The sequence below is a fragment of the Crinia signifera genome, chromosome 3 (assembly GCF_055691185.1).
Source record: "Crinia signifera chromosome 3, ASM5569118v1, whole genome shotgun sequence".
NCBI lineage: Eukaryota > Metazoa > Chordata > Amphibia > Anura > Myobatrachidae > Crinia > Crinia signifera.
The window spans coordinates 178276215-178303488 of NC_139219.1; the positions used below are offsets into that span (position 1 = coordinate 178276215).

The following is a 27274-nucleotide window of genomic DNA, read 5'->3' on the forward strand; positions in this document are numbered from 1 at the left end:
AAAAACATGTTACCTCGGGGGCCTTTATGAATGCATCAGCAGCCATAGCGGTGACCGCCAGGGTGCTAAGGTCTTGGTGTCAAGACCTAGAGTCTGACACATTAGACGGTATCAAGAGATCAGAACTTGTCAAAGTATGCAAATATACAGATCGCAGTTTAGTTTCTGTGTGATGCCTCCCTAGATGTCGTCAAATTAGCAGCCAGATCCATTGCGACTACAGCGGTGACTAGGAGAGCCTTATGGCTCAAGCCGTGGCAGCTGACACGCAATCTAACAGAAGCTGATCTCCCTGCCATTCCAGGGGAAGTACCTGTTTGGTAGCAAACTAGACGATATAATTACAAAGATTTCTGGAGGAAAATCGGTCTAGCTACCACAGGACATGGCAAAAAGAGGCACGTTCAACGGATCAGTCCGTTATTCAGCACCGGACTTTAAAGAAGCAAGGGCTTACAGGCCGGGCAGTAGCTTCAGGAGGTCCTGGTCGGCCAACAGAAGCTTTTTTCGTGGCCAAAGGGGCCAGAAAGGGAGGTTCTCCTCTAAACAGAACTACCAATGATGCCGAACAGGCAGACTGTACAGTACAGCCAGGTCTGGTCCTGTTTTGTCAAAGACAAATCGGGAAATTCTGACATCAGGGTACAAAATAGAGTTTGCAAGATACCCAGGGACGTGGCAGATCGATTCTACTGTCCCTCAAAACCGGACAGAGAAGGCAGCATTATTCACCAGCTTGGAGAAAATGATTGCACAAAAAGTAGTAGTGGGGTACAGAAGGATCAAGAAGAGGAAGGGTGGCTCTCAAGGTTCTTTGTAGTAGAAAGGGGCATCCGGCGGATTCCGGATTCTGGATCTGAGAAGATTAAATTCATAAGTCCAGATAAAGAAATTCAAAATGGAGTCACTGAGGACGATCCTTCCCGACATCATACCTGGGTTTTTTCTGACTACAATAGACCTACAGGGTGCGTATCGGCACATACCCATATTTCCAGGTCACCACAAATTTTTAAGGTTCAGAATAAAAAAAAAAAAAAAATGTTACATATGAGTTTGTCACCCTGCCCTTTGGCCGGTCCACCTCTCCTTGGACATTCACGAAAGTACTGATCGTGTTGGTCGCAAATCTAAGAATGCAAGGAATTACCATATGGCCGTACTTAGACGACCTCCTTATTATGGCAAGATGCAGGTCAGAAGCAATAAACCACACAAAAAAGAAATGAAGAAAAGGGGTCCTAAGCCTAAAAAACAAGAATGTAACGTCTTCAGGAACGTGCATGATGGTGATAGGGCTGCTGTCAGCAGCACTAGAGGCAGTAACATGGGGGCGATTCCACATGAGGATGTTACAAAATTGTTTCCTGACCCAATGGAACGGGGACAGGAGAAACAAAAATCAAACAATCAAATTAATTAAAAGGTGCACATCAAGATCTCGACTGATGGTCTCAAGAGAAAAGACTGAATCAAGGAAGAAAAATTCCTAGTATCCAGTCAAGTAGTAGTAACAACCGACGCCAGCCAGACTGGCTGGGGAGCAGTATGTGGACACCGCATGGTTCAGGGGGTCTGGACCCGAAAAATGAGCAGAAGTCATTCAAACCTCAGAGAGATAAGAGCAGTTCTGATTTCGTGTACCCACCTTCAGGCAGTCTATCGGCAGTATTTGTGGCCGGAAGCCAGAATCTGCAAGCAGACAGCCTAAGCAGGCATAAGATATTACCAGGAGAATGGGAGCTGTCAACAGAGGCAGTCCATACCCTGGTGAGCATGTGGGGCATGCCACAGATAGACCTAATGGCCACGGCAAAGAATGCAAAGGTCAAAGTTTTTTCTCCAGACATTGGGATCAAGGTGCAGAGCAACTGGTTGCTCTAACAGCAGAGTGGAACGCGGAGCGTGTGTACGTATTTCCGCCGTTTCCGATAATAGCCAGGCTTCTCGGGAAGATAAAGGAAGAGAAGGCTACAGTGATTGTAGTTATTCCATGCTGGCCAAGAAGGCCATGGTTTATGAAGCTGGTGAAGATGGCAATAGACGAGCCTTGGACGATACCCAATTACGACAGACTAATAGGTCAGAACAATCTGTGGCGAGCACAGCCGGAAGTTTGGAAGCTGACGGCGTGGCTACTGAGATCCGGACACTAAAAGACAGAGGTTTTTTTCAGGTAAGGCGATTGAAACATTGCTTAAAGCCAGAAAGAGATCTACTTCATGAACATACCATCAAGTCTGGAGGAAATATGTGATTTTCTATAAACGGGAAAAAAGAATGGTATCTGAGACTGCTACGATACTAAACTTTCTTTAGACGGGGCTAGATAGAAACCTTTCTACGAGTTCTATCAAAGTACAGATATCAGCACTTTCCGCCATGCTAGATACTAAATTGGTAGAAGATAAATATATTCAGAGATTCGTGCAAGCAGCCAGGAGGATCAGGCCGGCTGTTCATTCCCCAGTCTCCCCATGGGTCCTCAATTTAGTGTTGAATACATTAGTAGAAAGCCCATTCTAACCAATGGAAGAAATATCAATGAAATGGTTGATTATTAAAGTTGTCTTCTTAGTGGCCATCACATCGACCAGGAGAGTGTTTGAATTACAGGCGCTGTGGGCAAAGCAACCGTTCATTAATTTCTTTAAAGATAAGGTAGTATTAAGAACTACTCCCCAATTTCTACCTAAGGTAGTATCAACCTTCCACATAAATCAAGAGATTGCGTTACCATCATTCTGCGCAAATCCGACCAACAGTAAAGAAGAAAGATTGCATAAATTGGACGTGGTCAAGGAGCTGGCAAAATGACCATCTCCAGATGGATAAAAACGTGTATAGTGGAAGCGTATAAGTTAGGAGGTCAACAACCTCCAGTAGGTATCAAAGCCCACTCTACAAGAGCAGTGTCTGCCTCCTGGGCAGAAAAAGAGAGGGCATCTATCGAAGAACTCTGCAAAGCTGCATGCTGGTCATCAGTGCATACATTTGCGAAGCACTACAGAGTGGACGTAACTTCTTCAGCTGATGCGAAGTTTGGCAGACAGGTTCTGAGCGCAGTTGTATGTATGAATTATTATTCATAAGAGAACAAGGTGAAGTAACCTATTATTATCATTATATTATATCCCTCCCATTATATTACTGCTTGGGTATAACCCATTGGTAGCTGCCATGGGGAGGTAGAGGAAAGAACAGATTCCTACCTGTTAATATGCTTTCCTCTACTCCACCATGGCAGCATAGTTCCCTTCCCATATGTATTTGTATTATAAGCTGTTTAACAAGACACTGAGGCCTAGAAGGGAGGGGCTTATGTAGGGCCAGGTGTTCTCTTTGTTTCCTTTCCAGAATACTACCCTGCAGGACTTAACCCATTGGTAGCTGCCATGGTGGAGTAGAGGAAAGCATATTAACAGGTAGGAATCTGTTCTTTCTGGATACAAATACACCTATTTTTTACAAATTTCCTTTAGTAAATTTCCCCCTACATTTCTAGAAATTTACCCTGGGTCCTGACACTAGTTTTGATGCAGCATGCTAGATCCTGAAGTTGTTGTTAAAACGAAGTCTCACTGGGTATTGGTTCCATTTACACATGCTTTAACTTATTTTGGCAATGTCTGCAGGGATGTAATCACATTAAAGCAAAGTACAGGCATCTGATATACACGCTACTTTACAGTGGTAGGTATTCCTGTAGGTACACATTGATGCAAACTTCTGTTTTACCTTCACGTTTGTTCTCCAGGACAGTGATGATGATGAGAATGATGAAGAAGAACAGGAGGAAGTACATGATGATGATGAAGAGAATGAAGAGGACAACGTTAGTCCAAAAGTTAGCCGCAGCCCATCTCCAGCTCCACAGGAAGAGAACAGTGAGTCAGAAATAACTGAAGAAGAGAGGGCTTATCAAATGGTAGGTGTTTTGTTCAATAACCTGTAGGTAGAAACATCAGAAAATATTAAATTTTGATTCCATTTGTATGGTCATTGTTCTATAGTTATGTTGTAAGGGTGAGGCTTTTTACCAGACTTATTCCCCCCCCCCCCCCCCCCCCCTGTTGTAAGTAATACAACCATTAACCCCTTGTTCACTTTTTCCTAGATGCTAATAACAAAGATGGTGCTGACAGAGATTCTTCTAGATGTCACAAATGAAGAAATTTATAACGTGGCTAGAGATACTCATCGCAAAGCAACTAAAGGTAGATTTGTTTTGAATGCATGGCTTCTTTTTTTTTTTTTTTATATATTTAGTGTTATGTGGATGAGAAAATCCCCCAATAACTACTTCAATATAAGTGAGTCCTGTACGTGTGTATATACATAAAACCTGTAAAATATGCTCCTTCTGCCACTGCTTAATGTTTTAGTGCAATTTATTTATAATGCAAATAGCAATCACTTAACCTGTCACTATTTATCAAACAGCTGCTTCTGTATTGATAAAACGCCTCCTGTACCACTGTAAACCCCCCCGCCCCCCTTCATTGTTGGTACATCAACTTGATTTCCCTCCTTTTGTTTATTTGCAAATTTTAGGAGCATTGCCGAATCTGCATGTTTTCCTTGTGGATTTTGTATTTTAATCTTTCTTCTCTCCCCAAATAGCAGCACTAGTAATAAATTTTGCATAGAAGCTCATGACTTTGAAGTCGTGGCTATGTGTGTTAACATGTTGTTCCTGTTGTTGATGTGATGCAAAGCTCCTGCAAGGCAGCTGGCACAGTCCAGTGCACTGGCTTCCCTCACTGGACTCGGTAAGTACCTTCCGCAATATCTGGGTGGGGTTTCTGGGAGATGAGTCAGTAAAGTGTGCATGGATAAAGCATGTCCAGTATCCAATTATCCTGAAGGCTATTGCTAGTGTGAAATACCGGGTAGTCACAGCAGCTACCAGTCAAGGATGTAGTGGGGTTTCTTATTGACATGCAGTGCATGTCCTCTCTGTGTACATACATTGCTGAACTATAAAGTTTTTATACTAAATTATGATCTATTATTTCTGCATAACTTTACTTTGCACTAAATAAAACAATCATTTTGTAATTATATCAAAGGAGCAAACCGTTTGTGAGCATTCGACTAGGAAGTGGAAGTACTATGTAAAATGTTTGGTACTCTTACATTTGTTTTTTTATATATAAAGTATTGTAAAGAAAAAATGATAGTTTTAGAGTTTAAATAATTGATTGTGTGAATTATTTTGCCTGCTTGAGTTATAGCCTCTTTAGCAAATGGACTGATTGAAGGCTATCCAATGTAACTCATGCCCAACATAGATGGCATGCATGAAAATGATCTCAGAGTAAAGTATAGAGCATTTGAATTTTAAAATTATTTTTTTCCCAGGGGATTTAAGATTATTTCAGACTTCAATAATTAATGAAGTCAATCAATTTACATGTGCTTTTCGGTGGAATGTAGCTCTCTTGACTGGACATTGTATTACAATGTTAAGTAGCTTATACATGGGGATCGGGGACTTGTTGCGGTTTTCTTGTTGCTGCATGATGACCTGGGCTCTATGTATGCAGGTGGACTGGGTGGTTATGGATCAGCAGAAAGTGAAGATGAGCGGAGTGATAGGGGCTCCGAATCTTCTGATACCGATGAAGAGGAACTTCGGCACAGAATTCGACAAAAACTGGAAGCCTTTAAGCGAAAGGAAAAAGAACAGCAGTTAATTGAAAGACAATTAGAAGGTAGACCAATGGATGTTTGTCATAATAATCTCCTTAGTGTTCTTAAGAGGCACTCACATTATTTAAGACTAAATATGGTATACAATGGGATGCGATATTGAACAATAAAATATTGTATTGCATCGTATGCCATACAATGCGATGGTATACGATTTTCACCACGCTTCAGGCTCGCTGCGCTCACCACACTATCTAAAATCAACTCCACGCCGACGTGGATAGTGGGGGTATGAAAAGGTCGGAGGACGCGTACTGCCGCCCCTCGAGGGCTCTCTGCGCTCGCCATGTTTCAGGGTGGCGTTGACAATGGGGGCGGGGGGTATTTAACATTGTAAGGGCCCATCAGGGTGGTTGAACAATAAAAAATCGGATACCATCACATGCGGCTATATGGCATGCTATGCGATTGCATAAGATGAAAATCTTGGGCGCCGTGCTAGGAAACAAGTACCAAACATTGTACCCAAGGCAAAGGCTGCATGTAACGTTCTGGTTGCCAGTTATTGAAAAACTTCTCCTTTTTAGGTGTAGGTTTTAGTTTTTTTCACACCCGTTAAACCTTTTTTTGTTTGTTGACATTAACACCGTATTTATGTTCTGCAATTAAATAAGAAAAACAAAAATCCCAGTGTCTGCGCTAGTATTAGTGCAATATGACTGAGTCACCGTTCCACACAATTTTTAATCAATAATTATTTAATGATTTATGAAAAATCTCACTTGTAAAACATATCAAAATACAATAGACAATTTTCACACAATATAAGATATTAATGAATATTAAATAAATAAACAATGCTCGGTACTTGTGAGTTATCCGGGCTGCCGATTTTGTCCTTAAGTTTGGTTAACTTAAGGACACCCGACCGACGCGATGCCCACGATTTAGCTCCAAATCGGGGGCATCGCGTCGGTCGTGGTCGTTATAAGGGGCCGCGACGCGATGCCCACGATTTCCCATAGACAGTAATGTTAAAAGACACGATGGACCCGATTTCCCATAGACAGCAATGTTAAAATAAAATTACAATGTGAAATTGGGCAATATGTTTTTAAAAGAAATGTTTCATGGCCCCCCACCACCGTTAACGCCACCCCGCTATTGACACCAACCCGAAGCGTGGCGAGCGCAGCGAGCCCGCGAGGGGCGGCGGTACGCGTCCTCCGACCTTTTCATGCCCTACTATCCACTAGGGCGTGGAGTGAGAATAGAATAGTGTGGCGAGCCACCGAGCCCGAAGCGTGGCGAGCGCAGCGAGCCCCGCGAGGGGATGCGGACACCTGTGAAGCCCGCAAGGGCACGCGGATACCTGTGAAGGTGTCCGCGTCCCCTCGCTGCGCTCGCCACGCTTCGGGTTCGCTGCGCTCGCCACACTATTCTAGCGCAGACACTGGGATTTTTGTTTTTCTTGTTGCTCTATAGAAGGTAAACCTACACTTGTGTGGGCCAATTCCTTCTAAATAGATGTGATCACACAGTCACACCACCCCGTCTGCAGCTGAAATTACATCAGGGAGTCTTTATTTTATTTATCATTTTTATAAATAGTTTTTTTTTATATACACTCAATATAAATTGACACAGCGTCTAAAATAGGAGGGCAACCTCAAGAAAGGGCTGCAATTAAATAAAACTTACTGTTGCTAATAACCTAAATGCAATATGCTTTGCATGTGAAATATACATCTGTTTGTGGGATATGTCTAGTACTTTAGTGACAAGTGTATTTCTAGTTGCTGTTAAGTAGTTTAATGACACTGACTGTAATAGATTACTTACAAATGCTTTATTGTAGGCAAAACCAAATCCCTCATAAGTGTCCTCTTTTGATGCAGAATGCCACAATAATACATAGGGACGCTTTTCGCAGATCTTGTGTATTTTCGTGGGATTAAGCAACATATTTTTTTTAGCCGCAAAAATGGGTACCTAATTGGATACCCAGAAGAAAAATCTGAAAACTGTTTTTCACCTCCAAAAAGGGTCAGGAATACTATGATACTCTCACCTTCCATAGTTGTTCCAAGAATTATAACTTCATTTTTTCCACCCCTAAATTTCAGAGGAAAAACAAGTGGAAACAAATAATAATGAAGCAAATGAGCCTGATACAGATCTTCAAAGCAATTTGGAGAGGAAACTTGAGGCTGAAATGGAGATTGAGAAAAGAAAATTGATCAATGAGACCTTAAGTTTGTTAGATGGAAAAGAAGTAAAGGACAGGACAGTTCCTAGCAAGTCAAGAAGCTCAAGTAGTAGCAGCAGTAGCAGTAAAGAGCGTAGTTCTAGTAGTAGCAGCAGCAGCAGCAGTGTGTACAGCACTAGCTCCTCAAGCAGCCATAGTTCATCTCCCTCTTTACCAAAGAGGAAAAAGAGACGAAGTCGTAGCCAATCACCAGTACGTAAAATGAGACGAAGTAGGAGTAACACACGTAAGAGTCATAGGGACAAGAGCAGAAGTAGGGAAAAAATTAGTGAGCGTAGGAGATCCAGCAAAAATAGCTTAGATCGGGAGTGGCGTAAAGAACGTAGTCACAGCAGAGAGCGGAGGGCAAATCGATCTAGAGATAGACCTATCATTCGCAGTAGGAGCAGGGATAGGCGCAAAAGTGATGCCCATCGTAGGAGCTCTAGCAGAAGCAGACTCAAATATAGGGGTAATAGCAGGGATAGGGAGAAGGCAAGGAGTAAGAGTGTTGAAATGGATAGGAAGAGAAGAGATTCAGAAAAGGATAGAAAAAAGGAGAAATTAAAGCGAGAAGATAAATATAAAAATAATCAGGAAGAGGATAGAAGTAAAAGTAGAAGAGAAAGTGAAAGGACGTTCTCCCGCAGTGAGTCAACCTCCTCAAAGATGTCTCGGCAGGATTCTAGGCAAGATGGTAAAAAAGGTTCTACCAAGGAAATTAAGAAAAAAGGCTCATCTAGTGGAAGAAGCAGTTCAGAATCTCCTATCTTTCACAAGGAAAAAAAATCTAAGAAATTGAAACGTAGCCGTTCACGTTCTGTGGAGAAATCTCAAAGGTCTGGTAAGAAGGCGAGCCGCAAACACAAGTCTAAGACCCGATCAAGGTAGTACACTTTTTCAATCTATTACCAAATGTATTTCATGTATAATAACTACATTTATTGTTTCTTATTTTTTAATGGGGAAAGATATTTAATAATGGCTACTTTAAAAAAAAAAAAATTAGTTTCCAAAGTAGTAATTTTATTGCAAGCAAACTTATACTGTGTTTGTTTTTTTGATTTTACAGATCATCAACACCTGTGCGCCGAAAACGCTGATGGCTTACAGACCATTACATAAATTTTTAAAAATTCCATGAGTTTTAAGGGCTTGTCTCATTCTAGAGGCACATTACGGCTGCGTAGGTGTGGAAAATATATTCACCCTTTCCTCGGTCTAATTTTTAAATGTGTAAATATTTTTCCCATTTTCTTGCTCCCGAAAGTAAAAACTACTTTGTATTACATATTTTCAGCATTAGTAATAAGTATTTTATTTTTAGCTGTAATGTTCCCAAGATAATGGTTAACTGTCCTGTGATGATAATAAAACACTGCTTTATTTGATAAAAAAAAAAAAAGTAATTCAGCCCTTCCATTTTTTTTTTTTTTTAAATCTCCATAACATAATTGAGGGTTTCTTACAGGAGACATTGGACCAGATGTAATGCAGCGCGAGACTTGCAGCGGGATGAACATTATTATGGCTGAACTGTTTTTTTTTTTTTAAAGGGGCAGTCTTTTACATGGCATTGTTTTGCCTTGTAAATGACAGCCCCTTTGAGAGAAAAAAAAACACCGGACTTGCACTCCATTACATCTGGCCCCTTGGCTTATCCCATATCTCAGTGCTCCTGCACCAATAAGTTGGACTGTGAAGCAGTCCATTGTTTCTATGTATTGTGAGCTGTTGGTGAGTAGACAGATGCAGACTGTTTTATTTGAGGGGTATATAGCCTTCACATTTTCTGTTTTCTGAAAGTAAAAATACAAAAATTCTTTGTTGCAATCTCATTTTTTTTGTTGCTTAAGTAAGTTTCAATTTTATTATCTCGCCTATTCATGTTTAACTAAAGGTTACAGTTTGAAATCTCCCGAAGCTGTAAAATAAAGTTTTTTCATTCTATTTTTACTAAATATTTAAGCTACTTGTGGAGTAATAGAAATTACAAGTATTTCTGAAATCTAAGAACCGTATCAAACAATTCAAGGTTTTCACTGTTATTCCTAATAAATCCAACCCTCAAATTTCAAGTAGAAGCCCCTTTTGTAGGTGTATCTAGGCACCTGCAGATTAGAAATGTGTATATTTGGTTTGGAAATGTCAATCTTATGCAGTTCCCTACATGCACCTGTAACCCACCAGGATACCCATTTTAAAAATCACAAAATTCTGCATAAAATTTCCCCTATGAAGGCAAAGATTATTATGTAGTTCTGGGCCACATCAGAATGCTTAATGCATGGAGTGTGGTGCGTGACCATTTATTACATGCACAACTGATTCTATGCAATCTAAAATGCATTTTGGAGACTAGCACTATGAACTTCTCTGTGGTGTCCTGTCTGCATTTAGTGCAAGAAGATATAGCTTGACAGGCCACCCGCATGAAGCATTGATGGGTACTTGTGTATTTTGGCGGCGCCCATCGCATACCATAACGCATGCGATGGTATGCGACGCGATTTCGTGCGATACTGTGCGATGGCATACAATTTTCAAATTGTATGCCATTGTACATGGCATACAATGCCATGCGATTAAACATTGTATAAGCACCCTAATGTGTGCTTTATACAATGTTAAGCACCCTAATGGGTGCTAACCATGTTAAATGCACCGCCACCCCCCACTATAAACGTGAACCCGAAGCGTGTCGAGCGGCTGTGGTACGTGTCCTACGACCTTTTCATACCCCCACTATCCATGTCTGCTTGGAGTTGAGAATAGAATAGTGTGGCGAGCCACCGAGCCCGAAGCGTGGCGAGCGCAGCGGATACCTGTGAAGCCCGCGAAGGGACGCGTTTACCTGTGAAGGTACCCGCGGGGCTCGCTGCGCTCGCCACACTATTCTATTCTCAACTCCACGCCGACGTGGATAGTGGGGGTATGAAAAGGTCGTAGGACGCGTACCGCCGCCCCTCGCGGGCTCGTTACGCTCGCCACGCTTCGGGTTCACGTTTATAGTGGGGGGTGGCGTGGGGGTGCATTTAACATTGTTAGCACCCATTAGGGTGCTCAAAAGCACCCTTTAAGGTGCTTATGCGATTTTTCATCGCATAGGGGGTAAAAATCGCGTCGCATCGCATGCCATCCGGTACATGGCATGCGATGCGTTCATCGTGCGATGCACATCGGGGGCGCCGCCAATATTTACAGTCTGGCATTGTGCACCCAGATCATTGCGTAAGTAGTATTAATGCTCTGTAAGATGCCATGAGGAATTGAGATTCTGAAACACCATTTTATTACACTTATTTGGGTATAAGTATTTCTCACACCGCTATCTGAAGTTGGTTGTTAAAATGTTCAAAGGTGTTGAGAAGAATGCATGGTGGCTTTTCTGATTTGTAGACTATCCCTAACTGCTCTCAAAATAAGGGAGCTAAAATAAACTTATGGCAAACATTCCCAACCTTTGTTCTGAAGGCACACGAACAGTGCCAGTTTTAGGGGGGTATTCAATCACTGTCGTGCTCCCGCAGCCATCTCCCGATGAACAATGCTGTCTTCCCCGACAGCCTTGAACAGGGTTTCTCCGCAGAATGAGCCTGACCTCACAAGCTGTCGCGCTCATTCTGCCGAGAAAAGCCGGAAATAAGCGAGCTCCTGGCTGGAGCTTGTCAATTTCCGTCCTCAACTCGTGGCCACGCCCCTTTCTCGGCGGCCGGGACATTGAATCCCGACCGCCGAGCTCCAGTCGAGCAAAGCGAGAACGGGACAGGGACACGGCTGTCGAGCTTGCTGACAGCCCTGACATTGAATACTCCCCCTTAGTGATTATCCAAGCATCAGCACAAATGGTCTAATCAAAATAACTGAGGTGCTACTTAAGTCTCCTGTGCTCAAGCATCGATATTACTGAAACCTGGACTGTTAAATTGGGTACACACCTAGATTGGACAGAAAGATTTATCTGGTGGGTACAAAAATCTGGTAATGCATATGAGACGCAAACGTGTGTGTGTGTGTCTGTGGGGAGGGGGGTGTAGCATGCGATCCCCATTATGTAATAAAGTTATGGAGCGATATTTGCCTCATTGAGTTAAATGTGACGGAAAATGTCACGTTAAATGATTTAGGTTTGTAAGGAACAACAAATAATTCTAGACAATATCTACATAATTTTATTAAAATAAATTTAAGAAGAATTGTATAAAAGGTTATCTCTAACCAGTCAAATGCACTATTGTATGATGTGACCAGGTGCATGGTATAGAAAATAAAATAAACTGCATAGAACATCTAACGAGCATGAAACCTCTGTCAACAAGTATATAGCTCCTGTCACTGAGCATGAAACCCCTGGGAATGAGCATTAGGAAAAATAAATTATAAATGTAGGGGGTCGCAAAATTTCTAGTTATGCCACTGGTTAGGAGCAACCATTTCTATGCAGCACAGTTGCAGATTTCACAAAGTTAACTTAAATTCCTGAAGCCAAACCAAATTGCGTGATCTTAGAGATGATATATTGTCTGCCATGGCTGAAATCCTGGTGGTTTGACCTCTAATCCAGAGTCCCTCAATAGCGGATCAAGAGTGTATAACAGAGTATGGGATCTAATACTAAAATAAAAATACTATTCTGCCTTTTACCTCAAAAATTTCAACCTGATCATCTCAGCCCATTTAGTAAAAATGAATGGTACTTATGTAGTATCTGGGCGTCCGATTTAGAAATCGGATCGCACCGCATGCGACCAAATCGTATGTGATGGTCAAGATTTTTCCATAGGATTCAATGTTAAAATGGTCTGAGTCCATTTTAACATAGAATTCAATGGGAAAAAGGGGTCCTTTTCCTTTCCCCACTATCCAAGTGGGCATGGAGTTGGATATAAACCTGTGGCGAGCGTAGCCAGAATACTTTTTAAGAAATATGCGTCCCCTCGCGGGGCGCGCTTCGCTCGCCACGCTTGTGGCTCGCTGCGCTCGCCACGCTATATAAAATCAACTCTATGCCCACTTGGATAGTGGGGAAATGAACAGGACCTTCTTAACATTGAATCCTATGCAAAATCGCATCGCATCTGATTGTATGCCTTAAGGTAAGGCATACAATCACAAAATCGGCAGCCCAGATACTACATAAGTACCAAATGAATATATGGGAAAAATGTAAAAGAACTAGTAAATGCTGCTCAAAGCAAATGCTTTGAAAGCTAGTCTGCTACCTTGTTTTTATACAGCAGAAATACCCTGAGTCTGCTATCGCTGGGGTGTGATGTATTTAAACACACAGCGCGACAGCAGAAAACCGGAACATCGGGCAAATACAATTAAATAACTACGAAGTTTGTGGTAAGTGCTGCTCTCAGGAGTGATTCTGCATCACTCAAAAATGGAATTACCACAAATACTCATACAAAAGAGAGCGCAACTGTCACACTATAATAAAGTGTAACATTTATTAATAACACATAGAAATATTCTATACAAAATATATCATATCATTAGGCACTGACATCTGTTTGACACATTAATTCTAAAGAGCATTGGGAAACAATGTTTCACATATATTACTTTTAGAGACTTAGTATCACTAATAGAGACAATTCTCACCAGTGATGATCAGAGTTCAAAAGATCTCTTGCAAACTTAGGCCGGTTTCACACACTTCCGGCTCCTTCCGGACGGTGAAATCCCGCACGGCCAGGGAGCCGTGCCGCACACCGTAGTTTGTCATGGAGGGGATGGCCACAGCCCAGCAGGCGTCCCTTCCAGTGGCGGGATCCGGCTGCAGCCGTGCGGCCGGGCTGTGACAGTCCCATGTGAATGGACACAATAGTGTCCATTCACAACCACTGTCTGCGGCACGGCTTCCTGGCCGTGTGGAATTTGACCGTCTGGCAGGAGCTGGAGTGTGTGAAACCGGCCTTAGTGTCCCATTCAGCTTTCAATGAAAAGCAACACAGGCACTCCAAATATAAATGGAATTAACTCCAGAGTAAGCTGTGTACACACCAGGCGATTTAGTGATTTTTGTAAATCCACAGCACTTGTATATTTCTGTGTTTTCGGCAAAGCCGTTGGCAATTTATGATCTCCAGGAATTGCCTATGGTGTCGGCAGTGACCGGGAGGGATGATAAAGGGAGAGGGGTTGGGCAGAGGCTGGTAGCTGTGACTTGTAGATTGCAGGTAGTTGTACTCAGCTAGTGTCCCTGGTGCTCCGGCTCTGGAGGGTATAAGTCGGAGCTGGATATGCCTCAGCACATCCTTACATCGCCCGGTACTGTGGTGCGGTCTGCTTGCAGTCCCGTGTAGGTAACTATTTAGCCAAGAAATGCGGAGCTGTGTCTCCAAGCTTAGACTCTGAGTCAAGAAGGCTACAGCGTGTTCTCGCGGCGCCAATGCCGGTCTGCTCACAGCCACCTCTGACACATATTAATTGACTGCTCACAGTCTCCATGTTTCCCTCAGGAGCAGTATGGCAGTCCGGAGGAGTGTAATCACAGTGGTCTGATCACAGTCAGACTCGGGAAAAGTGCTCCGCAGTGTCAGTGCTTTCAGATAGAGGCTCTTGACGCATTTCTCCGGTCTAGCAAATGCCGGTTTGCCTGTGTTTGTGCATATCTGTGATATAGAAAGATGTAGCTTTGCTTTCTGCCAACAGATGGCAGTGCTTTGGAGGCACACAAACAGACACTAGACACATTTAGATAGATTATGTAACTAAACCTCTGAAATACGCACCAAAACCACTCAGACAGGACCACATGTAAATATTGTCAAGAGTATTAAATGCTTTTTGAGCATCCAGGCTGAGGAGCATATTTGATTGCATCGAAGAGGAAGATAAAGACAATACTATCGCTGCCGCTACAGTAGATCTTTCTATTGAGTGACTGATGCTGACAAACCCAAGCTGGTGTTCTGTAATAACTAGGAAAAAATGCTTTGCAAATGAGTTGCAATTTTGTCAGTATCTTAAGGCCCCCATACACTGAGCCGATTTCGTCTGATTGCGACCAATCAGGCTGTTAAATCAGCTGTCCATGACATGATGTGCAGTCCCAAGCCGCTGGCCATCCAACCACCCATCCTGGGAACTCCCACCTGGCGGCGAGACAGGCGGGAAGCAGAGACACATGCAATCCATCACAACAAATTGTGACTGATCGCATGGGTCCCAGCCGACTGGGAAGGTCCCGGGTGTCCGTACACTGCTGCGAGACAGCAGTGTATGGGCACCTTTAAAATCCATGTTAAGGAGAGTGATTGGATGATGAGATGTTGGCAAAAGATCCTTCCCTTGCTTTAGAAATAGGGTGGTGTTGGCCACATTAAATGATGGGTACACAGGGCGCTGCTTATGAATTAAACAAGAGTTCAAGAATTGTCAGGGTCATCTCTTCTTTTTGAGTCCCAACCTTTACTTGTTTACTTTACACATCTGCTCTCTGGAAGACAAAAGAAAAATAGACTGATCGAGGCCGGAGCTGACATCACACACCCTCCCTTAAAACCCCTGACACTCCCAGATTACAGGTGGTTACCACCTCCATATGCCGTCTTCCTGCCAATCAACTTGTGTACGGCTAGCGATCAGAAACTTAGCTGGATTTTGAGGCTGTTTGGCCCCTCGCATGTGCTACAATACATACACCTGTGCAGTAGTTTGATAATCGGCTGCCTTATGAAATCACAGGGCTGCAATCTGGTCTGAATATCCCCCAATACCTTCTAGTTGGCTGTGCAGCATGGCTGCCCTTATGATGTCGTTTACGACTCACTGGAGCTTGCATTCAGGTATAGATATGCAAAATATTTTGTTCCAAAATAACAAATCATGCCAACATCGGCCTAGGCCAGGGCTGGGCTATTGCGGCCCTCCAGATGTTGATGAACTACACATCCCAGGATGCTTTGCATTAGTTTTGCTATGTGGCCATGCTGAAACTGATGCAAGGCATGCTGGGATGTGTAGTTCATCAACATCTGGAGGACCGCAATTGCCCAGCCCTGGCCTAGTGTGTACCCAGCCTAACACTGACTGAACATGAGTAGTGAACCTACTGTATATACAGTACAGTTTAAAAGATGCTTTTTAAAGAGCTCTCTTAGTACTTCCAGAACTGTTTAACAATGATCCTTACTACCAGTGGCATATTGTATTTAGTGTCATATTGATCCTAACGAGTATGCAGTCAATATTTAAAATGACCTTCAGGGAGATCCAACTGTGTGTCTGTCTCGTCCTCTGCTGTGATGCTTGCAGCCTAAAGGTCCATAGACACTGGGCGATTATGCCCAGCATGTATGGATATAACAGACAGCTCTGTTTTATGGAAAGCCGTCCACAAAGCTGCTCATCTGCTGGTAATACCAGCAGATGAGCGGCGGTCTGCAGCAATGATGCGGGAGCATGCAGCATAGCTCACCATTCATTGCGGCTCTGTACACACTGGGCGGCTTTCATGCTGAAAGCTGCTCAGACAAGAAAACTGAGCGGCTTTCACAGGAAAGTCACCCAGTGTGTAAGGGCCTTTAAACTGCCAGCACAAGGGTGCTGTGTAATACACAAGCAGGAAGGCTTTTTCTCCATGTACAGATGGTGTAATGGTTAGCATTCCTGCCTCACAGTACTGAGGTTGTGGGTTAGATTCCCACCACAACCCTAACTGTGTAGAGTTATAGTCTGTACATTCTCCCCATGCTTGCATGGGTTTCCTCTGGGTCCTCTCCTTAGGGAGACTGGATGGGCCATCAAATTACTAAAGGTGCGTACACACGTACAGATGTTTCTGTGTGGTCTATCTGGTGGGAACAGAAACCTGGAAATGTATGGGAGCATATGACAATCATAAATTTCCACCCAAATGCAGGAAAACAAAAAAAAATTTGCTTTGATAAATTTATTATCTCAATGATTTAAACAATTTGTCTGACTGATCACTGTCTGTTTTCAAGCGTTTGGGAACAATTTTTTGATTGTCATATGCTCCCATACATTTCCAGGTTTTTGTTTCCACCAGATAGATCACACAGAAAAATCTGTACGTGTGTACGCAGCTTAAAGCTTGCGGGTTAACGGCACTGCATGTGACGCTGCAGGACCCATTCTGCACATTCACAGTACTACAAACATTGGAGATACCGGATTTGTGTACATATCTGAATTATGCCTAAATAGCCGTATGTTAGATTACACCTTAAACATTGGAGATAACTCCTTTAACAAGTACTAAAATGGTAATCTATGGTCCATAATTGGAGCCCAGTCGCTTCAACACTGTGCTACCCTGAAAGTTACAAGGTTCCCAATTACAATGATTCACATGTTCAATGTGATCGGGACAGGATCTTTCTACCCAGGACCACATTGCAATATTCAATCCCATCTGTGGCAGAGACAGGGGCTCCGAACGGAGCTTGTCCCTGCGATGTGCTCTGCTGGGGTGTGGGCATGCACGGTCAGACAGAGCGCACATACACAACGACCACTTTCGGGGAGGGTTCAGATGGTGATCACGTCTATTGTCCCAAATGTCAACATCGTCGACATGGACACCGTATCACTGCACAGCGTCCCCTTGCTACGCATGGCACACTATTCCATTCTCCCTCCACACCCTAGTGGATGTAGGGCATGATATACCGCCTGTCGGCACATGTTGGCTCAAAAAAAAGTGAAAAACCCATGTCAACCTTTTGACTTGACCTTCCCAAAGTTGACCTAATGTGTCGACCTTTTGACCCTGTCAACATTAGGCATGTCAACCATTTGTGTGTGTCGACCTTCAGTGGTTGACCTTACTTGTGTTGACCTCATAGGCGCCGAAACCGTGGGTGCTCAGGGGCCCGAGCACCCATGGAAAGTGAGGAGCACCCACGGCCGGAGCTCACCCGCTGCTCGCCGTCGGGGATCCTGGCGGATGGGAACTAGTAGCGGTATTAATACCGCTGCTAGCTCCCATCTTCCGCAGGGACCCCCACTGCTGATGGCATATCCGCTGCTGGGACCCCGCTGTGGCGCTGCCAGGAACCCCACCTACCTCCCTCCAGAACTGGGGGGGGGGGGGGTCTGAGGGAGGCCATTGCAGGTCCACACCCCTTGAACACCACCACCCCACCCAGGGCCGGTGCTAGGGTGTCCGGCGCCCTCCTGCAAACCATACATTTTGCGCCCTTTCACATTGCCATTGCAACTAGCTGCAGACCGATCGTGGGAGTGTATGCAACATGCGATCCTATGGAGGATCTCGGGTGCATGTACATGTATGCATACACCATCTTAGTGCTGTGTCCGCAAAATGTTGCAGGCACTAAAGGTGCCCATACACGCTGCGAGTATCGCATACCGTATGGGCTAGATCGCATCGCACTGCATGCATGCAATGTGTGTGCGATGCGATCCGAAAGCAGTACAAAAAGTATGTGCAGCACTCGTGACTGAGGGGAGAGAAGGAGGAGATGGAAGAAGAGGGGAGGAGATAGAGGGGTAGGAGTGTTAAGGACTTGCAGCGGCACTGGCACAGCACACTGAGAAGAGGGAAGGAAGGGGAGGCGGCACTGCTGCCTGTTCGACATTTGAATGACAGCTGACAGGCGCAGGGAGCAATGGGTAGGGGGCGGATCCGGACATGACATGTCATCCAGGCATTCACAGACAGCGCTACATGCCTCAGCGCAAGTGTCCGTGAGGAAGAGGGGGCAGGTCACAGGAGGAGGGCAGTGTGTGCGCGGTGCAGGGAGCTGCTCAGCCTCTCCATACTGCCGCCCGCTGTCAGACAGGCACTGCGGGCGGCGTGCAGGAGGCAGTGACAGCTTTAGCAGAGCAGGGAGGGAGACAGCGCCTTTTCAGCATGGCGCCTCCCTGCTTTGCAGGAGCTGCTGAGTGGGTAGCGCAGGCCCTGACCCCACCCACCCCTCGAGCACCCACTGGCAAAAAAATATATAATACATATATAGACAATATATAGAAGCCACCAGCTCTTTACTCCCGCTCCCCGCATCGCTGACATAACTCAGACTGATTGGAGCTGCAAGTGCAGAGATTCGGGTGCCTCTAAATAGTGTTCTTGCATAATTGGAACGTAGTCGGATCCCTGGTGAGCACAGCTGCTCTCTTACCTAGCACATAGTGCACATGTACTATTGCACGCAGATTGCTGTCAGTAGCAGTGGGGCGGGCGGCGGTGGCTGTGTCATTCAGCAGCGTAGCCGTACAGTAGGAGACTGCATAACTCGTTTACGTTCCGTCCCCCCTCCAGCCCAGTCTCCCCGCCTCCTCTGTGCCAGGGGGCGGCCGGTGTCATTACACGCACAGACACACTTCCGTTGGTGTCCCCGGTCGATCCCTGGAAGTTGCGGCTGGTGGAGACGGAAGGCTACGTACAGATACAGTATGACAGCGGGCGTGATGTCCTCCCTGTTACGCCGCATGGGTGCACGTCCCTCCTGGGGCGCTGCAGCACTATACATGTCGGCGCACAGTGGTGGCCCAGGTAACCAGTGCAGCCTGTGATAGACCAGTTGGCGCCGCTGCAGGAGCCCACCTCGCTCCTGCTACAGTCCCGCCGTGTGCCCGCAATGCATTGCCTACTGATTCTCTCGCGTTAGTCGCTAACAGCCTGCGGGGTGTGTAGGATCTGTGCCGTGGTGGCCCAGCCTGCTGCATGGTCCTGCAGTACGGAAAGAGCTGCCCCGTGTTGTAGTACCCTGGCCAAGCGGCTTCTGTACATTACACCTAACCTGGCAATTGGCCAGAACGATGTATGAGCCTGGTGAAGTGATAAAAGGGAAGGTGATAACGCAGCAGCCAATCAACTTCTAATGGGAGATGTGCTGATGAGCGTTCTGTGCGATGCTAGATCGCTCGGCACACAGCGCTGCATACATAGTGATGTGCAACATCGGCTGAGTAACATCGTTGATTATAGATTTATCGTTTGTGCTGGATATTAATGACACGTGCGGCCACGCATCACTATCACTATGACCAGTACACACAGCAATGTAGGGCCATTTTCTGAGCGATCTACTTAAACTAAGTAATATCGCTCCAAAAATGGGCTGAAATTGCTACATGTGTAGCCCCATAACTAAATATAACAGTTATGAGTCATACACATGGCACGATTACAGCCCTATTTCTAAGCGTTCTATCTAGATCGCTTAGAAATGAAGCACAGATCACTCCGTGTGTATGGGTGATGGCGATGCGCGGTCCCAAGCAGCGCTATTACCTGACAAGATTTATACTGCATGCAGATTTATACTAGCCATCACCAGTATTCTCTCAAGTGAGAACACTGGCCCTGACAGATCGCTCAGCACACATCTCTGGTGCAGCTCTGTGCTGAGCGATCTGTACGCAGAGCCAGATGTATCAAGCTTCAAAAAGTGATAAAATGAAGAGTGCTAAACAGCCAGCTAATCAGCTGCTAACTGCCGTGTTACAGGCTGGGCTTGGAAAATGACAGGTAGGTTGTTTATCACTCTCCGCTTCATCACTTTTTGAAGCTTGGTACATCTGGCCCTAAATCTCTCAGCACATAATTCCTGTCACTGAGCTGTCTGGCTGCTGCTTTATCATCTTCCACTTTATTACTTCTCCAGACTTAGGGCGGGATGTATTAATATACATCGCCGGCTGTCCGCCGCGATGCCAGCACATATGTACTAACATATGCGGCTGGCATCACGGTGCGGTAGCGGAGACCCCCCGCGATACCTGTACTGTGGTCTGCGGGGGGTCTTCGTCACCTCCCAGCCGGCTCCTGATGCCTCCCCCCTGCAGCCGGAAGGACGTCCAGCTGCATTGATAGGGGGAGGAGGGCTTACCTTCCTGGGTCCAGGAGGACCTGCAAGAAGGTAAGCCCAAGGGAGGGGGGGGCGGCGGGCGGCAAAAAGAAGCCCATAGGCTTCTATAGGGTATCGCCACCCAAAGGTAACGGTGCGGCCGGGTAATAGTACATAGGAAAATGCGGTAAAACGGGGGTTTTACCACATTTTCCCTTTAGTACATCTCGCCCTTAACCCTTTGAGTGGCAAGTGAATTTGTCAAAACAAGTGTTAAAATTGGCAAACATTTGTATTCATCATAATGACCTGTAATGTTTACCTTTTATTTAGGAAAAATATTCTTTTTTTACTCAACATTTTTTTTATTTGAAGTTCTATAACAAATGTGAGCGACACTGGCATTTTTAGTGAATACTTTGCACATCTCTCATGTTGGCACTCAAAGGGTTAGTACATCTTCCCATGTGTGTGCTCCTTCCAACCAGTACATGAGAGTCTGATGCTTTACATTTCTAATGTAGTTATAATAGACTTGGAAATAGCAATTAAGTTTATCTTTACCCATTAATCCTGTATGGGTATGCTGTAGAGCAGGGGTGGCCAAACCAGTCCTCGAGATCTAGCAACGGTCCATGTTTTCCAAACCACCTAGCTGGAGCACAGCTGTAGTCATAACTGTCACATTTTCAAACATGCTGCATTCATTACTACTATACATTCACAGGCTGCCTGAAAAACATGAACTGTTGGTAGCACTTAAGGAAATGTTTGACCACCCCTGCTGTAGAGCACGAGGAGTGTGTTATGGCTGACCAGAAAAGGTCAACATGAGTTTTTTGTGGTGTAAATGTCGACACCTGAGCAGGTGGACCCCTTCACTCGCTGTGCTTTGGGCCAGTTGACTCGTGCCACTGCACTCTGCACAATTTACCGTTCCCAAAAAACTCAAGCATTGACCATATCAATGTCGTATCTTTGATCACGTTGACCTACTCATTGGACGGTATTCATTGTTGGGTTTTGCGGTGAGGATGGCTTGTTTTCCAGCAAGGATCCCTCGAAAACAAGTCATCCTTGCCGCCTAACCCCCTCGCCGGCCGCTCTCCCTATTATATGTTCCGGGGAAATTCTCACCATCAGGACGACAAGGATTCCCCAGAATGGCAAGGTTCCCTGCATATGCAGCAAGCCTCATTGTTTTGACGGCCGCACTCGCCGTTTCCAAGACACTGAAAAGAACCAGCGAGGTGGAAACAGCGAGTGAAAGGGGGTCAGTTGAATACTGACCCGCAAGCTATGATGGTGCGGAGTCGGCACTGCTCGCCATCATAACTCTTTAAAACTAATTGAATATACTTCGATGTCTGACAGCCATCCAAATACCTCTCAACTAGGGATGCCAATCCTTGGGCATTTTTTTCAATCCCGGAATTCAGGATTGAAAGATGCCCAATCCCGGGATTGGCTTCCCTAATAAAAAAAAACTCACCCAGCCGCCCCGCATATTTACTTATAGGTGCGGTGCTGGCGGTGGAGGTGGACAGTCAGTGAAGCCTGAAGTTAAATATTTACACCCAGTAATTTGCTCATTAACACGGGTATTTCTTCTGTGTGAAAGTGTCAACCCCGGTCAAAATTCCCAGGTCTCCAACCCTGCTTTTGCGACCTTGGTTGATCCTTTCACACAGGAAAAGGACCCGTGTTGAACAGCAAATTACCAGGTAGAAATATTTAACCCGGTAATTTGCTTTTCGGTGTGAAAGGTGAATGAGTAAAACTTTCTGTAAGGGCAAATGTACTCTGATATAGCCATTCAATAATGTTATTTAACTGTAATTTGGCATTCCATTTTAATTTATTTGGCAGCCAGATGTCTAACGCCTGCTGTGCAAACTGTATCTGATTTTCACAAATTAACCAGCAATCCCAGAACTGCAACTGGAGCAAGAAGAAAGTAAGTTTTTTTTTATTGTTGTTCTATGTTTGTGTGGTTTGTCCACTCTTGTAAGCTTAACCTAACATATCTTTGTACAGTAGCAGTTTTTTAATGGTACTAAAGCTGTGATATTTGTAATGAGTTTATGATACCAAAAATAAGTATCATTTATCAGAAAATCTTGCATGGCTAATTTATATAGTGGGAAATTTACTAAATCTTTAAAAAATTTAAGAGGTGATGTTGCCCATAACAACCAATAAGATTCTGTTATATTGCTTCCTTGTTAATTGTATGATGGTGCCAGCGCTCGATTAGGGTGAGCCTTGGTTTTAGGTGGCTACTACAGTGGCTCAGGGTCCAGGCTCATGGTACAATGAGTAAAGGCTAAACACTGTGGGGCAGATTTATTAAGCTCGGTGAAGTGATAAAGAGTCTAGTTTTTATCACCGGCCAATCACCTCATACCTGTGAAGTTACAGGCTTGGTTTGAAAAATGACAGATAGGAGCTGATTGGCTGATGATAAAAATCCAGACACTTTATCACTTCACCGAGCTTAATAAATCTACACCTGAGTGCTCTCCTATTATAAATGATGTGTGTGCATATTAGGAATACATAGTACGAGGGATGTGGCCTAGGTATTATATTATACCAAGGAGATGCAACTGTATTATATTTTCTCGTCTGTCATAGAACTGTTATAAAAGTCACTGCTTGGTGCCATGTTTCTGACCCAATCCATCCCACATAAATAATTGTACTTTTTTAGTACTTCTAAATGTTACAATTAGATGGCACTGCCCGACGATACCTATTCCATTACAGGTGAGGTGATACATGTTCCATACTGCACCCAGCCACCGGCGCCTACAGCATTGTGATTGTCTTTGTAAGGAACACAGTGTTCACATTTTCCATCCGGGTGGGAGAGCGTGCTAGGACTGGGGTGCCTGCCTCTGGCTCTTACTGTCAATACCTGGTGCTGCACCAGGCTATGCAACAACAGTGGTCTGTTAGGCAGGGAGGACTAGTTTATGGGTTGGGGTGAGATGAGATGTACTTAGGTGTAGCAATGAAATACTGCAGTCAAGCTATTGAGACTTCATATTTGCATACCCACCTTGCTGTCCTGATAAGAATAACTGCAGATATATGCCCCACCTTTTTCTGACTGATTTGTCCAAGCTGAATGCTGTAGGTTAACAAATAGGGCGAATTTGTGAGAAATGTTAAAGCTCTGTTGTCCTGATTTCTGTCCCTTTCACAAGTGAAAGATCTTTTGGTACTTGTGTATTATCTGGGCGCCCGATTTTTTAATCTTATGTCATTGTACAACCAAAAATTGGCCGCATCGCATGCGATGCGATTGGACCCGATTTTTAATTGTACAGGCACCCAGATGCCTGATTCCTATGTTAAATGCCCCCCCTAGACTCGATTTTTGATTGTACAACCACCCTGATGGGTAATGACTATGTCAAATGCCCCCCCATTGTTAACGCCACCCCACGATCAACGCCAACCCGAAGCGTGGCGAGCGGCAGCGGTACGCGTCCTCCGACCTTTTCATACCCCCACTATCCACGTTGGCGTGGAGTTGATTTTATATAGTGTGGCGAGCACACGCGCATTACTTCACATGTATTCTGCGTCCGCTCGCCACGCTTCGGGCTCGGTGGCTCGCTGCGCTCGCCACACTATATAAATTCAACTCCACGCCGACGTGGATAGTGGGGGTATGAAAAGGTCGGAGGACGCGTACCGCCACCACTCGCGGGCTTGCTGCGCTCGCCACGCTTCGGGTTTGCGTTTATCGTGGCGATGCGTTAACAATGGGGGTGGGGGGGGGGCATTTTACCTAATACTTAACCATCATGGTGGGCATACAATTAAAAATCGGGTCTGGGGGGCCATTTAACATTGGGTACAATGTAAAGATCGGGTCGGTCGCGACGCATCGCATGCCATTGTAATCGCATGCGATGCAACCGATTTTTACATTGTACAAGGAACGTCTAAACACCCCGAAAATCGGGTCTCATCGCATGCCTTAACTAGTGGCATGCGATGAAAAAATCGGGCGACCTGATATTACACAAGTACCGATCTTTTGATAGACTGCAACTGAAATTTTAACTGCATTTGTTTCTCTCTTTTTAAACAGTAGTAATGATGATCTGTGCTTCTGCCATCTCAACATTGTGTACATCTATTTGGTTAGGTGCCAGGGTTGGAGGACTTACAGCACTTCACAGACTGTGGATCCTCTGGAGATAAAGAAATTTCAGGCATGGTCAGCAAAATGGTGGGACGAGGAAGGAGTGTACGCCCCGCTACATGCCATGAACGACATTCGTGTACCATTTATAAGGTATGATATATAGGATATTGAGTGTTTGAAATCTGCCATCTGTTATTTAGAAGTTACCAGGTGATGTAAATGTGAAGCTCTCTTATATTTTGTACACCAGATAGTGGATGATGAAAGCTTCATTAAGGTCCTGTAGCATGAGTGTCCATGTTACAGGAACGTTCCAATTTTTCCTTTTCAATGGGTTACCCTTTTAAAAAAAAACTGCCAGACTAACTGGAAACTTATCTACGCCTGCATGTCGCATACTATTACTTTTGCCCCTATGAGTAAATTTACTATGTGTCTGTTTTACAAATCTACGTATGGTCTCCTGATTTGGCCACTTAATTTCAAACAATAGTAATTAATGCTAGCCTGATTTAGCTTCGATTACTATTGGAAATCCATTTGTTAAGTCTGCTCATCAGTGGTCTTAACAGTCATTAAGGTCTATTAATAACTGGTCTGAGCAGGACATACAGTATATGCAAAGGATATGATTGATTGGGAAGAATGATTTTTATCTGACTGTTACAGAATAATCTTTGTTCCTGACATTACTGCCTGGAACCAGAAACATGGAAATTGGAATATATGCATTACATGCAATTAACACCTTTTAATGTTCGTAGAGACATTCTAATGAGCAAGCACCATAATCGTGATACTGGATGTCCTCTCTCTGATGTAACAATCCTCGATGTTGGCTGTGGTGGAGGGTTGTTGTCTGAGGTAACCTTAATCTTTGGTGTTATGTGCATGATCCAAAGTTACAATCTCTATCACTAAGAAGTCTGTTGTTGAGGTTTTTGTATATGGCTGGTGAGAGAGTTTATGGTATAGCGGATCCAAGCTGTCTAGATTGAACATGTTATGGTCCACCACCCTAAAGGTGCCCGCACACTAGAAAGATCTGCGATCATAAGATGTGCGCATAAATTAGCCTTCAAATCTTTTGTCTGATCTGGACAAAAGATTTCAGGCAAGCGCACATCTTTACCAAAGATTTTTCTTAAGATCCCGTGTGCGTTCCTATGGATCTTTTGTTAAATCTTCTGATCTTTTTGTGCAGCACGTAAGATCAGAAGATTTAGCAAAAGATCCACGGGAGCGAGCATCGGCCGATTTTCGACCGATTATCGGTAAATATCGGCCGATATATCGGCCCAAAAAATCGTTCTAGTGTGTGGGCACCTTTAGTCGAACCTTCTAGTTAGATGGCTAAATAGTCAACCGCATCTAGATCGACAGTAACGGAAGTTAGACGCCAACGTTAGAGCGACGGGAGCGTGGCGTACAGTCACATGGTCGACATGAGTTTTTCACTTTTTTGGTGCCGAATGTCACAGGGATCCCTGTGGACAATGTCCCCATGCATGGCTCTCAGCAGTTGCCATGCTTCGGGCACACTATTGTAATCTCACTCTATGTCCACTTGGATAGTAAAGTATGAACCAAGTTGACTTGTGACATTCAGCACCCAATCATGTCGATCATGTGACTCGTCCAAGCTTCTGTTGCTCTAACGCCGTAGTCTAACTTCCATTACTGTCGATCTAAACGCAGTGTATTATTGAGGCGTCTAACTAGACAGGTTCGAGCAAGCGTGGTGGACCATAACATGGTCAATCTAGACATCGTAGAGACGTCGACCGGATACCGGTGAGAGACACGGCATCTAGAACGCAAGCTGATCTAATATGAAAAGGCAATGTTAAAAATTGTAAAAGTGTATTGCACTTTACTATCTAAATATAAGTTGTTCCCCTATTAGTGTGAACCCACATAGTCCTTTTTTGCATGCAGGGGGCTGGATAAGGGGAACACCCAGTGTTTTATGGGCGTTCTCCTCGGAACGTGGGCATGCTGATGCCTGCTGGGGAAGGACGGCCAAATACCCTCGTTACCATGGAAATCCCCTTGCATGGTACCGAGGGGATTCTGCGGCGCAGTGGGCGGGTGTTTGGCGAGGCAGCATTTCAGCGCTTTGGTAAGCAGTGATTTTTGCTGCTTAATGAGCCAACATGAATCACCCTCCAAGTTCCTGTGCAATCATTTTCTCCTCTTTCATTTGATACTAATGATGAAGTCATCTCATGACATCTGTCTCATGATACAATTATCAGCAATTGTTTTCCTTACTCTGAATTGTAATGGCCTGTCAGCTGACTGCATTTGGCAACTGGGCTTTAAAAAAAGGATAGCGCTGCACTCACCTACCTGTTAACATGGAGCTGTCATCTGCTGTATTGTAATTGAGCTTATTACTGGAGGTGAGGT

The 27274-nt window shown here is 44.5% G+C and overlaps 2 protein-coding genes and 1 long non-coding RNA gene across 5 annotated transcripts in view; 2 read left to right on the forward strand and 1 right to left on the reverse strand.

Moving 5' to 3' along the window:
• PNISR (PNN interacting serine and arginine rich protein) overlaps positions 1-9725 on the forward strand; it is a 22668-nt gene extending 12943 nt beyond the window's left edge. For 2 of the 3 annotated variants that reach the window (XM_083176999.1, XM_083177000.1), the window contains exons 7-12: positions 3758-3928; positions 4118-4217; positions 4719-4772; positions 5550-5717; positions 7782-8790; positions 8976-9725. In XM_083176999.1, coding sequence (XP_083033125.1) covers positions 3758-3928; positions 4118-4217; positions 4719-4772; positions 5550-5717; positions 7782-8790; positions 8976-9006 — 1533 coding nt within the window. In that variant the 3' untranslated portion in view covers positions 9007-9725. Of the gene's footprint in view, positions 1-3757; positions 3929-4117; positions 4218-4718; positions 4773-5549; positions 5718-7781; positions 8791-8975 lie in introns of those variants that run through there. The other variant, XR_014471731.1, reaches the window with a different exon arrangement.
• Positions 1-19629, reverse strand: part of LOC146064004 (uncharacterized) — a 25161-nt gene extending 5532 nt beyond the window's left edge. The window contains exons 1-2 of the long non-coding RNA XR_014471732.1: positions 19027-19629; positions 3739-3949 (exon numbers count right to left, since the gene is read on the reverse strand). This is a non-coding gene — a long non-coding RNA (uncharacterized LOC146064004). The remainder of the gene's footprint in view (positions 1-3738; positions 3950-19026) is intronic.
• COQ3 (coenzyme Q3, methyltransferase) overlaps positions 19144-27274 on the forward strand; it is a 15783-nt gene continuing 7652 nt past the window's right edge. Inside the window, exons 1-4 of the mRNA XM_083177001.1 lie at positions 19144-19400; positions 22567-22654; positions 24863-25012; positions 25627-25726. Of these exons, the coding sequence (XP_083033127.1) occupies positions 19301-19400; positions 22567-22654; positions 24863-25012; positions 25627-25726 (438 nt within the window). The 5' untranslated portion in view covers positions 19144-19300. The remainder of the gene's footprint in view (positions 19401-22566; positions 22655-24862; positions 25013-25626; positions 25727-27274) is intronic.